Source organism: Lagenorhynchus albirostris, chromosome 1 (genome assembly GCF_949774975.1).
Source record: "Lagenorhynchus albirostris chromosome 1, mLagAlb1.1, whole genome shotgun sequence".
NCBI classification, from domain to species: domain Eukaryota; kingdom Metazoa; phylum Chordata; class Mammalia; order Artiodactyla; family Delphinidae; genus Lagenorhynchus; species Lagenorhynchus albirostris.
In genome coordinates, this window is record NC_083095.1 from 49,475,888 (window position 1) to 49,491,838 (window position 15,951).

Genomic DNA, 15,951 nt, shown 5'->3' on the forward strand with positions numbered 1-15,951 from the left:
TCAACCAAAAAGAGGAAAAGAGGAAAAACTACCCTAAGTCTGTTTGCTAGATGTCTGAAGACAGCTTGTAGAAGCAGTACTGTGTAGCTGCCTCACATGTTCATCCAGAAACCCCAGGCAGAAATTGGACTTTAACACTTTCAGTCATGTTAGACTTTTGCTCTAAAGAACAATATTCCTGCTTTAAGAAGGAGATGTGAAAATGACTGTCATTTCCAGTATCCAAGCACGTCCTTGGGTCCTGTCCTTTTTCCATGTCTTCCCTCTGGCTCCCCAACCCCCCGGGTTGAGCTTCTCTCCAACGTGGACACTTTCAGCTGGCAGTGATGGGTCACTGCCTGGGAAGGAAAAGGATGTCAGAGCCACATCTTTGAGGTCCTTGAAAGACCCCACCAAGTGAGGTCTGGGACTGGGAGCCCTGCTCGGGTTGAAACCACAGAGCTATTTATTCACAGAAGCTCTCAGCCCTCCAGATCTCAACTGTGAGGAAAAGTGGGAAGCATAATCAGGGATCATGAGAGAATCAGGCTGTAGATAAGGCTGTAAATTGTAGCATTCTCTGCACACAGGTGCTCAGAGCACTGAGCAAAAGTGCTCTCAAGCATTGTCTTACTTGAACAGCCGTAAAAGCCATCTCCCCAATGTTTTCCAGGATTGTTTTTATCTAATGGCAACAAAAGGGTTGGGACTCTTGAAATCACATCTTAGAAACTGCTTTCTAAAAGGGGACATAGAAGGTGTTATTCATAAAGATTAAAATGCCTTTTTCTTTCGCATTAGGCTCTCAGCATCACAGCACCCTTTCCAGTGTGCTAGCTTCTTGTCCCACACGTCACAGAAAATAACCCAGAGAATATTCAGTGATGCAGGCAGAATACAGGCCCAGAATGACCCCAGATGCATCTGTTCAAAAGTCTCTTTGCAGATATTTTATAGTGATTTGGGGCCAGGATAAGTGCTGTACTCTTAAACCTTAATGTACTGAGACACACGCCCACCCTACTTCCCACCAGAGAATGTGTAACCTTGTGGAGGGAAAAGAACCTCATCTGATCTCAGCCTGCCCACCTTGTGTGGTCAGAATCCCAAAGGGGAGGGTGACGTATTTGCCTTTCAATTCCTAACCACCACAGTCCACGGAACCACTCTATATAGACAAGAAAGATTCATCCTCAGTATAATGCAGGGTGTGGAGAATGATAATTAGGTCCTCCACACAATCCTTGGTCACCCCTGAGACCACTGAAATGTGCCCCATGGCCTATAGCATCGACCTTACCTTTTATACGTTTCCAAGGCACAAAAGAGAGCAATGGCCTTGTCAGCCCCCAAATTTTATCTACCAGGAATTGATCTGCCTGGGGCCCTTATCCTGTCCCATCACAGGTGGCAGTGTGACTTAGATGTGTCCCTTAATCTCTCTGGACTTCACGGTTTTGTTTGGCGGCGGGGGGGGGGGGATTGTTTTGTCTCTAAAACTATAGACTTAGAGCAGATGACCTCTAAGTTTTTACAGTTAATACCCCCTGGTTTTCTTCTGTGGCTTCTCTCTTCAAAATCACGGCCGAAAGCTGTTACTATTTCAGGAAACGCTATGGACTGGCGTAGCCGCCTCCTACTTCCCCCAGGGGTTCTAGTGGGTCTCAGAGGTTGCCTGTGACACTGAAAATTCAACACTAGTAGGAAGTAGCCGGTAAAGGATCACACAAGGAAAAGCGTATGGTCCACTCTGCCTCGGCTGTAGTTTTCATGACTCCGAGCACCAGAGCCGTCCCTGCAACCCCAAATACAAGTATCTAGTTAGAGGGATATGCATTTCCAGGACAAATTCCTCAAGGTAGGTGAACCATACCTGAACAAATCCAGGTAGATTTTATGAAATCCAAGGTGAGAGGCATCGTGACAGCTTTCAGAGCCCAGAAAAGAGGTGCTTTACTCTTTCTAATTTTGACAACATGCACGACATCCCAGAGAATTGCCTGATTTTCCATAAGACCGAATTGGATCCAAACCCTGTTTTCGCTTTTGGAGAATGTGCTTTGCACTTGACACTCTGGGGAGCAGTTTGGTCCTTTGGAATCTTTTGTATCTCTTTGAAATATAGGAATTTTCAGTTCTTCTGATGATAGTTCCTTATGAATCATGCCCTGGTGTTCTAACTTGGAGTGGAGGACTTGGTGACAGTGTGCAGCTGTCCCAAGGGTGGAAAGAGCCTGTTGCCTTTCTTCTTTTAAAAGGAGCTTTTCAGAACGGAAGTGTTTCTCACTTCTCAACTGCAGTTCATGCCACACTTAAGAAAGATTATAATACCACCTTTCACTGTAAATTATGTACCAGTGGGACATAACTGTGACTTTGGATGCTCATTAGATCATTTAAGGACACTCAACCCCTTCATTCATTTCTTTGTCTCTTTTCAAGTCTTCCCAACAAAAGCAAATTATTTTACAGCTGGTTTATAATTGAACTGAAACTCATCTTTAACGCTGCTCGTGCAGCTCTTAGTGACATATCTTGCCTTACTGTACTCTGAAATACAACCATCTTGTTGAACCAGCACCCAAGGACTGCTTAAGTTATGAAGCTGTTCACTACCAGACAGGAAGATAACCAAGAATTCTACCAGAGCACAATACAAGCTGGGTTAGCCTATGGAATCCCTGTCAGTTTGCCTTTCCTCTTTGAATTCCAAAAATAATACCTCAAAGACTGTACTTTACAGTTCCAAATATTCCACATCTGTAGAAATCTTTAGTGCACTGTACATGTTGGAATCAGTCAAGAAACTCTACCCTCAGAAGTATAAAAACCAATTAGTAGTATAAGATACAGATTTTCTCTAAATACGGTCAGTTCTCCTCCCAACTTCATGCGTCCCATTTCCCAGCTGCTCAGGTTTAATGCAATGTCTGCTAGTGAACAAATAAAATAAATATACAGTAAGGCAAAAAAGGAGCACACCACTTAAATATTCTTTTTTTGCCTCAAACCCAAAAGTCAGTAAATAATAAGTGTGGTCCCCAGCCAATCTTTGCTTTGATGATTCTTGATTACTTCTTCCAAGCAGAGGCCCCAACTCCAGAGTCTGGCCAATCCAGGTGGGAAGGGAAAGCAGTCCAGGCAAAGGCAAGAGGAGAGTGATGGTCACTGACAGAGTTGAGGGAAAGTGTGTCTCGTCACACTCCCATTATAAACACTGTCCTCATCCCAGAGTTACTGATATGCCCGGAGCTGCCACACCAGTATTCCGTTGGCATTCTGTTTCCTGTTGCTCTTTCCTGCTAAACTGCTTTTTGCTCAGCAAAGCTCTTCAGCAGACAGGATCACTGCATGTGATGAAACATGACAAAAAAATTAAAAATCTTTGAAGGGGCTATTTTTCTTCCTCCAGCGACCTATACGTGAAAAATTAATAATAGTTATCCTGGTTATTAGCTATGACCTGAAACATAGCTTCATATCATGTATTCTGAAAAAAGCACTAACCCAATTCCTCTTTGTCGTGACTGACAGAATATTAATGGCTGAAAAGCCTTCTCCAGATCTCAGTAATTGTGCTTTGAAGGAGAGGTAAGGAAGTGGCATGTACATCCTTCCTGCATCCTGGGTATAACACAGAATACACTCTTGGGTAGCTATGTGTAGGCTCAATGTTAGTTGTGTGATTTGGCTAAACATGGGTGTGGCACCACTGTTCCCAATGTTGTCTTACTGTCTTTGGTTCATGTCTTTGAACATGTCCAGAGGGGCACGATGAGGAGAGTAAAGATTTGAAATCCACACCCTAGAAGAAAGGTTGGAAATCGATTCTATTTATCCCAGAAAAGGGATGATTTAAAGGGGACCGGTGACTGCTCTCAAATATTTGAAGAACTAGCGCGCTGTTCTGTATGGCCCCAGATAGTAATGGTACGATTAAGGAGTCGAGTTCCCAAAGAGATATATCCAGACCCATGTCAGCAATGACTACAAACAGGAGGGGGCTGCCGGAGGCCATGAGATCCTCAACCTAGGGGACTTCAAGGGGAAGCTTGTGATTGCTGCTCAGATGTTATCGAGATAAGTGTCTTCCCTCTTAGACTCCTGCAACCTAAGGTAATATCAAGTGACTTAGATGACCTGTAGGCAACTGACCCAACACTTGCACCATGTGCCCATGGGGAAGGGCACAGAGAGTCTGCTGGGATCAAGTGGAAAGTGCTCTCTTGCACTTCATTTGGACAATTTTCATGACAAGGTAGGAAGTTTTTTTTAGGAGCTTCTTAGAGAAAATGGGGTAAGAGCCCAGCTGGTAGGGTATGGGAGGCCATAGGTGGGAAAAATTCAGAGACAGAGATGGAGTGATTGGGTAACATGTATATTAAATAAGCTTGCTTGAATAGAGAGTATGGTTCAAGACTGAGAGGAGTCAGGGACAATTGGGTCATCAATAAATAACGAATCTACATAAAAGGATAGAAAAGCTAACCATTTTAGTGTCAAGTTATTAATCCCATGAATAACCATAGCTGCCCTCAGCCCAGTCCCGCAGAGTGGTACCATCACCAACTCTAAGTGCTTCTTCCCGGTGCTGAGAATAGAAAAGGGGAGTATGATGGGATTGGATATGCTCCCTGAGTCTGGATGCAGTACACGTCTCTTCACTGGTTTTCAGATGATTACTCGAGAGTTCAGTATACTCTGAAATTCATTCTACTGTATGTGTCCTTTCCCTTAATTTTCAGGGCAACAAGTATTTTAAGGATAATGAATTAATTATTATTACTTGGTGAAAAATACATTTCCAAGCAAATTCTTGTTAAAAATGTTTTACTGAGATAAATATAATTGTAAATTCTCTCCCTAAAAGAAGCCCGTATCAGTTTGTGGTGCTGTGCAATTGTCTTTCAAATTTTTCCATTAAACTAAAAGACTAATTCCCCCCTGAGATCATTATAATGTAAATCATTTCTGAACAAGGAAATGATCACACATGCCAAATTACCCGAACCATTTGAAGTTTAGGTAGAAGAAAATTGGAATGTATTGTTATTGGGAACACAAAGCCTTAACTCCATAAGTAGCCATTTCTTTTCTCTGAAAATCTGCTTTACGCTTTTCTGTAAAAAAGTAAAAAAGAAAAAGAAAAGAATTTTCCCCAAGGATAAGTCTAAAGCCTGAAAAGCTAATTTTAATATGCTCAGAAATGAAAATGAGACCGGGTTGGCAGTATTAAGCTGAAATGCTCCACCAATGCCCTTGCTCTGAGCTCTTCAAATAGAATCCCGTTCTGCACACACGTGCTCCACTGAGCATGTGCAGAATAGCATTTGGATAGGATAAGGATGTGTTCAACACAGAGGAACATGCTAACAGACTCAAACCAGAAAAATATTCCCAGGAACACTCTCTGGCCACCAAAACAAAATTATTTTTTCAATGAGAAGAAAGTTCCTTGGTGGTTTTGGACATAGAATACTACCATCATGCCATCTGTATTTCCTAAATTATTACTATCAGACTAAGCTCTAAGAAGGCCCCTATTGGTAAAACATCTGTCTCTGACCAGATAACCCTACTGCATACAACCACCTATTGTTCAACAGAAGAGAAAAGAATGATTTTAGTAATTTAGAGGAACTACCTCTAAATTACTCTAAATGTTAGAACCAAATCAAGTAATTGGTATGTCCTTACTCTGGGATAATAGTGATCTTCATGCCAGACCTGACTATCTGAAAATAAAGACATTTTTGCCACAAATGCACCTCACCACTGCCCATGGTCTGTTTATTGTTAGAGAACCAGAGATGTTCAAGGGCATCGTTAGGGTCTCATCTTAATGCAGAGACAAAGGTAAGGCTCCTTCCCTGATTACTTGTTCAGCCCTATCTTCCTCTCCTATTCAAAGAGCAAATTCAAACAGTGTTGTGCTGGTATAGAAAAACCATCTCGTCCATTTAGAAACGGAAAAAATAAGAGACAAAAGGAAAAATATGGAACAGCAAAGAGTTGGTCAAAATCGTCACCTCCTAAATACAAACCCTTTAAGAGGCCATCGTTGTACAGGTAGTAACATCCAAGGGAGCTGGAGAGGGTGAAGTATTAATCTCCTCTTGGTCATCAATGGGTAAAATTTACCTCTAAGGTTTCTAAATTCAACTCGAAAGATATTTAATTAAACGGAAACTTCCAATACCTTCTCTACCACTAAAAATTGGGAGAAGAGAAGACAATTGTCTGTGATATTTGAAGTATCCTCTGGTCATGGGTTCCGACCTGCCGAGAATTCCCTCCCAGTCTCAAACCACATTGGCAACTACGGGGTGGATGAGGCTTTGTGAAAATGCATTCGTAAGGCAGGTCTTGGGGAAAACTGTGCACAGCAGGTGGCAGATTTCTGATCTCTAGTTTGCGTTGATCTTACATTTAGACACAGATTCAGAAGAACAGACAGTCCCTTTTCCAGTGCCTTCGGAAAGATTGCCGCTCCGTAGAATGAGTCCTTTCTCCTCCACCCTTAATCTACAGCCCAGCTTCCCCAGGAGATCCTACTTTGATTTCCGATCCTCACCCCATCAGCTGAGCTTGCATTCCTCTTTACAGTCTCTCAATGCACCTGGTGAGCTGAGCTCGTCTGACCTTTCCTCTTGATCTCTGTGCCTTGAAGGCATCTCTGAATACCTGTTTCGTTCTTGGCGTCCATGTGCGTGCAGAGGGTGATGAGCTAGTCTCTGTGTCTGTGGCCTGCTTCCTGTATGAGGAGCATTTGGATGAGGGAGCTTTGTGGCATCCTTGTGTGTGTGGTGTGAGGACCAACCCATCGAGCTGTGGTCAATGTATATAATGGTGTCGGAAAGTGATGAGTGAAGTTGTTCTTTTTGCACAAGCTGGTACCACCATGGGAAACCTGCTCTGTCATCACATGCAGTGGCATAGCACGCGCAGGTGCTGGCTGAGTGGAGGCTGTGGCCTTAGTATGGAGGTTTGCAGCCCTGCTGTATCCAGGAAACCAGCTGTTTCTGGGAGACTGGATCAGTGCACCCAGCCTGGAGTGGTCTGATTAAACATAGACTCAAGAGATCTTTATTGAAAAAATAAAAGTAAAAAACTTGCCGACAGCAGAATACATCATACAAAGCAGACACACCAGAGAGCAGCAAGTGAAAGTATTTCCTGCCGAATCCTGCGCTCCCTGGTCAGACAGGGTCATGGCTGATTTTTTTCTAAGCAAAGGGGAGGAACCACCACCAGCTAAATCAGAAACCCTCAACTAGCCTAAGGCCCAAAGATGGGAGTCACTGAAAAGTCTGGCCTCCCGAAGTTTCCTACAGCTAAGAGGGTTGTGACACGGCTTCAGGCTGATTTCAGGAAGCTGGACTAGTGATACTATGCCATGAACTCTGTCTAGCCAATAGAATCCTAAAATATCTAAACTGCAGTCCTATTTGATCTCTTCAGGACTATATTGTAATCAGGGATACTTACGATGCACATTTCACATTTCCAAAGGTTTCTTTTGTTTGTTATTTTATTCTGTTTGCTCATCCCACATCCTGGAATGAAGAAGCCCACAGCATGACAGTGCAAAAAGGATGCAGGGACTTCAAGCTCTCTTTAAAATGACATTTTTCTTTGTGCTTTTATGTTTCTTAATGTTTTTCTGTGCGCTATTGGCTTTTAGACATGCTTTGTTATGGAAGCCTTTTCACTTGTGTCTAATGTACTGAAATATTGTTATAGTCTTTGTAATGTATATATTGTCTCAAGAATAAAATATGTGGGTTTGGGGATATCTGATGGCTGTATTTGACACCATTGTTCTAGTTGTATCGTTGAAACTTAAATGTACGATGGTGTGTTTAAAGTAGTGTAAAAAAGATTTCAGAAAACTTGTTTTGAAAAAGACTTGCACAAGGCATGATTCATTTAAAAAATTTAAAAGCCCTATTCAGATTCTACAAATTTATGTCCAAAGCTGGATATCAGATTCAGTTTTAAAACTCCAGGTGTTCTGTACTCACTAAGTTCTAACCTGTGAATAGGAATTGAAGTGATAATTGATACAAACTAAACATAAGTATTCAGCCATGAGTTGGAGAAAATGATTATTCTGCATATCAGTTCATCCCAGAGGAAAAAAAAAAACCAAAAGTAATATCATAATCTTTACATTTTGTTTTTAATTCAATCATTAGTCCTTTCTAAGGTGCTTTCTTAATTCTTCTAAAATTCTTTTAATTCAGTGTATTATCCTTTATTTAGCACATAAGGGCCTTACTGAATTGAAAAAACATTAAATGATCCTTTCTAGGAGATACCCTGGTGCTCATCAAAAACACATTTCCTAGATCAGTCACTGACAGCACTTGAAATTGTAGTTCACACACCTTTGAACATTTTAAGACTAGACTGCTTCATCCACCCTGATGAAACTTCTCATGGAGTAGGTGAGGGTATGTTAGGGAAAGAGGGAGACGGTTGCAAAAGTCGCACAGGTGATTCCAATACATCTCTGAGGTCACTCCCACCCCCTTCAGCACCATTTCCCCCTCCCTCCCTTAGGTGAAAAGGACTCATGTAGTAAAACAATCTAAGAAAGAGATGAGGTCATTTTCATATTTACGACATTTAATTCATGTCATTATTAATAATGACCAGGTGTATGTATTAACATAGGGATTACATTACACATCTAGTTATATAATTATCATGTGACTTGAGCCCAAGTCACAGCAAAGGCCTCTGGGCATAACCAGAGTTAGAAGTACATGGAACAGTGATGTAGAATGGAGTTTTATCAAGATTCAGTGATTTCTCCATTTCAATTGGATGAATTTTTCTCATTTTCTTCTGAATACGGAAACTTTAGTGGAAAAGATTAAACTCGGAAGATGATGAAAATTTAAGCTGTACAGTTTAGAAACAATTGGAGGAGATTTTATTAAATGAAAAGAAAAAAAAAAGATTCATTTTGAAAGAGCAGAGAGGCAATTTTTACCCAGGCAAGTAAACTAATATAGAAAGGGCTTTGGTTTTTCATGAATCAGGCCTCTGGTGACTCTCTTCAGCTGGTGCTTTTTACATGTATACAAATAATTTTTATTGACCTGGTTGTTGTTTCATAGCTTTGATGTGTAGTATCTCTTTATAGGATGCAATTTTGAGACACAATCTGCACCTTACTCTCAATTAGGCAAGTATACCTATTGTAATTGTTATCTTTTACATATGTGCTTGGTGTGCTCCACTCCCTTCACAAAATAAACGGTGGCAGCTTATTCTATGTCAATAGAATTGTCTAATTGTCATTCAAATCCCATTATAGCAGTTTCTCACATGCGCAGAAAAATGAGTCTGTATTTTGAAATCTTATGCCTCAGAGAAGATTACTTTTCCCCCAGCTTTCTTGTACATCAATGCAAAGCACTCTTTATAAGCAGAGCACTTGTGGGCAAATGTACTAATCAGACTGATACAGTTTCAAACTGAGTAGTGTATGCAGTTTTAAACTGAGCCCTTTTTTGGTATGAGTCTATCAAGAGAGACATGTTTTCTTATCAATGTCAATTTTGCTTCCTATTTCTCTCTCCCATGCCTTTCACTTGGAATGACAACAGTTGATATTAAAAAGCTGTTGGCAGGTATGGAATAACCTTATTCTGTTACAAATAGCAAAGACCAAAGTGCATGTGTGGTGGCTCACAGATCTGATAAATCAGCAATTTCATCTGTCCAGAGCAAGTTCTGGGCAGGTGACATTTAGAACTCGGGCACAGCGCTGCGTACAAAGACGTCATTCCATCTGCACCTAAGGTCCAAAACGTTTTACACGGTAGTTTTAGGAGTAACACGGAAACTGCATTTGTGGTGAAGGAAGCAACCTGTCTTACACCCAAGTCACAATCACTCATGAAAATTAGTTTCTGTTGCTGATAGCTTCGAAGCTTTTGAGCTTTCGCTAACACTGAGGAAATTTTCAAAACGAGTAGACCTGAGCAATTCTGCAGAAGGGACATTTCCTTGTTTCACTGAGTGTGTTTTATCCCTCCTCCATCCAGGACTCTAGCTCCTAGCCTCCCCGTCTCAGGGTTACACAGGCATCTTAGCGCATCCCTCTCCCCTTATGTCTCTGGTGTACTGTTCTGCCAGTCACCGGGTGAAGGGACTTGCACCTTCCAAAATCGATGCCACTGCGCTTCCGGATCACCCGGCTGGGAGTGCAGGCTGAGCCGGGTAACCCCTGCTGAATCGGTCGTGTGTCCTCCGTCTGCTTCTGGGCGCAGAGAGCCCTAGCTCCCAGGAAGTGCCCCCTGTCTGCTCACTCACAGCCCCTTCTGGCCCTGGACACCTCCTTCCCGCATGGAAGCATGAAAACGGGACAAGACGCTCCTCTGCGGCCCAGGAGTGCGTTATGGCGTGAGCTCAGTGGGTCCGTCTTAGTAACCGCCCTCCCTTCTGTTGTTCCCAGTGGCCTGGTTTGCTTTTGACCCTGGCTCGGCGCACTCTGACATCATCTTCTCCAATGACAACCTGACTGTGACCTGCAGTAGCTACGATGACCGGGTGGTGCTGGGGAAGACTGGCTTCTCCAAGGGTGTCCATTACTGGGAGCTCACGGTGGATCGCTATGACAACCACCCAGACCCTGCCTTTGGTGTGGCTCGCAACAACGTGATGAAGGATGTGATGTTAGGAAAGGACGACAAAGCCTGGGCAATGTATGTGGACAACAACCGGAGCTGGTTCATGCACAACAACTCGCACACCAACAGGTACCCTGCAGCCCCTACCCCCCAAGCAAGCCTTCTTCATGTTGGCCTCTGGTCGAGAACGAGAGCCCGAGTTCAGAGACCTGTTAAACAGACAACATGAAGGAAGACAGGCAGGCGATCTTTATGAAGTAGAAGTCCTACTGCTCTTGGCTGAGTCCCTCCTGGAGTTTTATTTTATTTTATTTGCATAATGACAGAGACACGAGTACTTTCCTAGGTCCCTCATTGCTACGTTCCACCCAGGGCTGGAAACTAAGAATCCTCATGTATATGTATTATAGAAAAACATTCCAGGATTCTAAAATCCAGACTTACAACTTCCCAGAGAAGCACTGTTGGACAAGATACTTAGTTTCTCTGAACATCGGTTTCCAAATCCACCAATTAGGAAAATCATGTTTTTCCATGCATAAATGTTCCCCTGATTACATGAATCATGCAAAAATGCCTCCCATCCACCTGAAAATAGAAGCCACTGTTCTTATTATGATTATTATCAATGCCACTTCTCAGAATAGTAGCCATTCATTAAACGAAGTGTATGGATGCCAATTTGGATAGTCTTGTACTTGAAGAGCTCTCTTATTATTGTATGGACTCAGAGTACCCAGTTTGCTGGGGAAAGAGAACAAAGGTAAATAAAGGTTTTCCTTTAACAACAAAATATAGGCAAGTATAATTTAACCCATGCTATCATATTTTTTCTAGACCTCCTTTTTCATATGGTTTGCGTTTTCTTCCTCAAATGTATTTGTCACACATTTCCTAGGTAGAGAAGTGTCTTTTATGGATCCTAGTCCACCTTATTCTCAAAGATTTCCCCAGGATACATTCTCATTGGTGTCTCTGGGAAAAAAACAAAACTACAGTTGTAGTCAGTTGGATCACAAGGAAAGTGAGTCAGGCAGTGGTAGGCAGTGGACTCCACTGTCTCAGCTTTTTCTGTATGGTCATCACTGCCCCTTTTCTAGCCAGTAGGACTCCTAGGTCCTTCACTTCCTGTCCCCTTGGATAGCTTCTATACATCTGCATTCAGTTGTGTATTATTCACCATCACTTGAAGTGAGCACACATGCCATTCCAGCCTGATATCAAATCCTACTAGATGTATATAAGCCATTGTCTTCAGTAATTCACATTGGGGGGGACCCTCTGTCACCAGATTCCCTGATGCCACGTACCACGCTTACCTTTCCCTTTTAGCTTCTTTATTTGGGAGTGAAGGAGTGAGTAATAACACAACTGCCACGCTATGCAGAGAAACACTTTCTTAAGGCAGAGCACATCTGCTTGCATGCAAACTGCATGTCACCAGTGCCCTCATTGCCGAAGCTGTGAATTTCCAAGATGAAATTGACACCCCTGTGTTTTAACCACCACGGGCAGTCTGTGTTCTGCGTGCCGGGGGGAAAGAACAACACTCTGACATTTCTGTGCTCTGCTGAGATGAGGCTGAAGTTCAGTATTGCTAGCTCTCAAAGAGGAGGAAAAAGGCAAATCTGATCATCCATGCTTAATGGCTTTTGTGAAACCATCAATGGAAGCGTAAGACACAATTCGTGGTCAAATGACAGTCACTCCACCTCCTACAGTATAATTAATGATTTCACCTTACAGAGAGGAGATTCCTCTTCTCCGGTGTTGGCGTTTTATGAAGAGCCTCCAACTTCTCCAAATTCAGCATGCCCCAAATTACCATCTTTCTGGAATGAGCTTTTCTGTTTCATGGAGAGCAGAAGGGCCCAAATCCAATTTTTCATGCATGTGTTTTAGGTTCAGCTTAAGTGCTTCTTTGACTTTCAAATTAAATCATTTTGTATTTAATGATGTTTAATTCACACCATATGTGCAAAGCGTGAGACCCAGCTCTAGGCAGAGCTCTGATAGCCCAGAGGCTACTTTTTGCTCCTGGCCTTTGATGCTTTGTTTTCTACTAGACGACAGCCTGTAGAGACCCTGTATGAAGGAGTTCGCTCTCAGCAACGGCAGGGCAGCACGGTGAACCTATACCTTCTCAACAGGGGAGTGAAAATTGGTTTTCCAGGGAGCGAGCAAAAGATCTTACTTCTTATATATATAAAGCACAGATATACGTACAGCCCATCAGCAGATACACAGTATATCTGCGGTATTAAAATTGTAAGTGAGGAGGGGCGATTAGGGGGAAAAATGTTTTAAAAGGCTCCTGGGGTGGGGATGAGGAACAATACTTTTAAACAAGTTAAAAAATACTGGTTTAACCATACAAAACGGGAAGCTTCTAGAATGATGACAGGCAAGTGAAACCCCATGTTTTCTTTTCCCACAGAACTGAGGGAGGGATCACAAAGGGGGCCACGATCGGGGTCCTCCTAGACTTAAATAGAAAAACCTTGACATTTTTTATCAACGACGAGCAGCAAGGTCCCATCGCGTTTGAGAACGTGGAAGGGCTGTTCTTCCCGGCAGTCAGCCTGAACAGGAACGTGCAGGTGAGCTGCAGACTCTGCTTCTGAGGCTGCCCACGGGCAGCGAACTCAGCCCCTGCCCACCGAAGGCCCAGACCGAGACGCGGAGGAAGGGGGGGGAGGAGCGCCGGGTGGGATGGACGTGACAAGCGAGATGATTCCAGACTGGCATGAGCCCCTCGGTTATATTTAGACACAATCTAGTGAACAGCAGGTGGGAAACCGGGATTCTCTGCGTGGCTGGCTAATTAATGATTGTCCCTCTGAGCCCTAGATTCCTCTCTAGTAGAAAGGAAACTCTTGAATCAGCTGGCATGAAAACAAGTGAAATGACTGATGGAAAGCGCCGTGAGTGCCAGAGAAGGGAAGGTGTGAGCCTGAAGTGCTAGCACGATGCTCAGAGATTTGGGGCGATTTCTCTGCACTCTTATCAGTTCTGTCAGGCGCTTCGGGGACAGAAAACACATACTGATGATTTACTGTAAATAAAAACAACAAGTTCTTCTCATTCGTTCATTCAACAAATATCTATTGAGTGCCTTTAATATGTCAGGCGCTATTGAAGTATTATGAGTATTGGTGTTTACCAGTGAAAACAAAACAAAAATCTTTCCCTCTTAGGGCTCACATTCTAGTTATAGGAGACAGACAGTGAATAATAAGCACAATTGCTATGTTAACTATATAGTATGTTAGAAGGCGATGTCCAGTGGAGACAAGACCGAGGGAGGGCAGTGGCCATCTTAAGCAGCGTCGTCAACGTAGGTGGACCTTATTGTAGTCACAGGTGAGCTGAGCCTTGAAGGGGGTGAGGGAGTGAGCTGTGTGGGGCTTTCCAGGCAGAGGGAACAGCCAGGGCAAAGTTTCTAAGGCACGAGAGGCCTCACTTAAGCAAGGAAGGGCCAGGAGGTGGCAACTGGGGCAGATGAGGGGCAGTGGGAGACAAGATCAGAGCCATGCGGGAGGGTGTGCCCTGCCAGCCTCTGCCGGGACGGGACCTTTCACTTCCGTCCTGAGCTAGAGCTCATCATCGACTGTGACCCTCATTCAGCAAATGGCTGCCTTACGATAGGATAGATAGGGCTTGAGAATCAAAACACTGCTGGTGGTTTTTGCTCTATATAAAACCACGTCTTGGAAGCTATTTTAAAAATCCATTGTTGTTTATCAGTATGTGCAGTAGAAGTGATTGCAACCCAGTGACCTCTGCCCTTCTGTCTTGCTGCAACTAGATGGGTTTTTCTGGATGGCTGACATCTAATCAATCAGAGTGCAGCCTCTACATTGGACAAAAGAAAGCTATAGATTTCCCTAGAAGTGTGTCTTCGAAAACCCTCATTCAAAGTTTTCCACATTTTCAGCTGTTTCCCTTGCAAAGAATATTGTACTTGACGCTCTTTAGGGGTTTCTGAGTATCTTTAGAGAAAGACTCTTGGGCTGGGGAAGACAGGGACAAGACAAGAAGGGGAGAGATGACAGACAGCAGTGCATGAAATGGTTCTAGCCTGGTCCGTGCAGCTCAAGTATGAGGTTGGACAAAATTCAGTGAAATATTAAATAAGTGCCCACGTTTCTTCATACCTGGCAATCATGTAGTCCATCCCTAAATGAAAGGCTTATCCTAACTGGAATAACTAGTGGACAAATAATAGGGGAAGAGTTGTCTGCGCATCTGCTTTCTGTCCATGGACATGGCAGTGATCACCGCCGTGTGGCCAACAGGCTTTTCTACCTTCATATCCATGCCTGTGTCTTCAGTCATAGGAACACAATCTCCCCAGAATCCTTTGAAGAAGCAAGTGGCTGCGAACCATATTATCAAGTGTCTCCAAGAGTGGGGAGCCCAGCATGGTGGCCAGGTTCTTAGCACAGGCTGAACTCTACTAGAATTCTCTTCAATGCCTGGTAGAATAGATGTTACAGAAAACTGAACAGATCCCCTTTTGAGTGAGGAACACACCCGCTGTGCTCTGGGGAAGGGGTGCAGGGGGGGATCCTGCAGTGCCTTTGGGACTCACAGTCTCTTCCCACAGGTCACGCTCCACACGGGGATCCCAGTCCCCGACTGCTACTCCAGCAGAGCATCAATAGCCTAAAGATGTGCTGTGGAGGCGCCAGCTGCCTGTTCTTACCTCCACCTGAGAGCAACAGCAAGGAGCTCAGCCAGAGCTGGAGGGAGAGGGAGGAGGAGAGAGATGCTGGTCCTCGCACCCCGCAGCCCCCCTTTCCCTCCAGCCTCTCTACTGCTGTAAAGCCTGCTTTCTCTTCCATGTTCAGCAGTTCTAACCAACGGAAGACCTAGACAGCCCACCATGTCACTTTGTTTCCACAGCCAGATTTTGCTTTTAGTTACATTGTTTTTTTTACGTAGGTGACTTATCTTTTCTTTCTCCTTTGATCATCTCATTGGTGACTTACTGACCTGGCACTGCCAAGAGAAAATTCTCCTGATAACTTTTTTCTTAAACTTTCTGTCAAGGAGGTAGGTAGTAGGGAGAGGTAAGGAAGAATGAGCTGAATTCGGAGCTTGCCGTTTAGAACGTTCTTGAGTGTTCTTACCCTGCGACCTCTCATGCAGCGTTAGCTCTGCAAAGCTAGTCTTTTCAGCAATGAAAAGTTTTACTATCCACTAAAGCACAAAGATATCAGCGACCCGACTACACAAAGACGAAGGGGTAGAGGCTCACAGGACAGCTAGGTCATTAGGACGGGCCAGAAACCCTGGTCGCTGAATAAAATGGGAAGGTCTC

General features: G+C 43.6%; 1 protein-coding gene across 19 annotated transcripts in view; it reads left to right on the plus strand.

The window, feature by feature from the left end:
• The window catches only part of TRIM9 (tripartite motif containing 9), a 110,028-nt gene extending 94,731 nt beyond the window's left edge, over nt 1-15,297 (plus strand). For 5 of the 19 annotated variants that reach the window (XM_060167385.1, XM_060167343.1, XM_060167369.1 and 2 more), the window contains 3 exons: nt 10,451-10,754; nt 13,063-13,225; nt 15,235-15,297. In XM_060167385.1, the coding sequence (XP_060023368.1) occupies nt 10,451-10,754; nt 13,063-13,225; nt 15,235-15,297 (530 nt within the window). Of the gene's footprint in view, nt 1-6,412; nt 6,602-9,133; nt 9,176-9,599; nt 9,624-10,450; nt 10,755-13,062; nt 13,226-15,234 lie in introns of all 19 variants that reach the window. The other 14 variants (XM_060167249.1, XM_060167281.1, XM_060167335.1 and 11 more) reach the window with 9 other exon arrangements.
• Nucleotides 15,298-15,951: the final 654 nt, after the last annotated feature.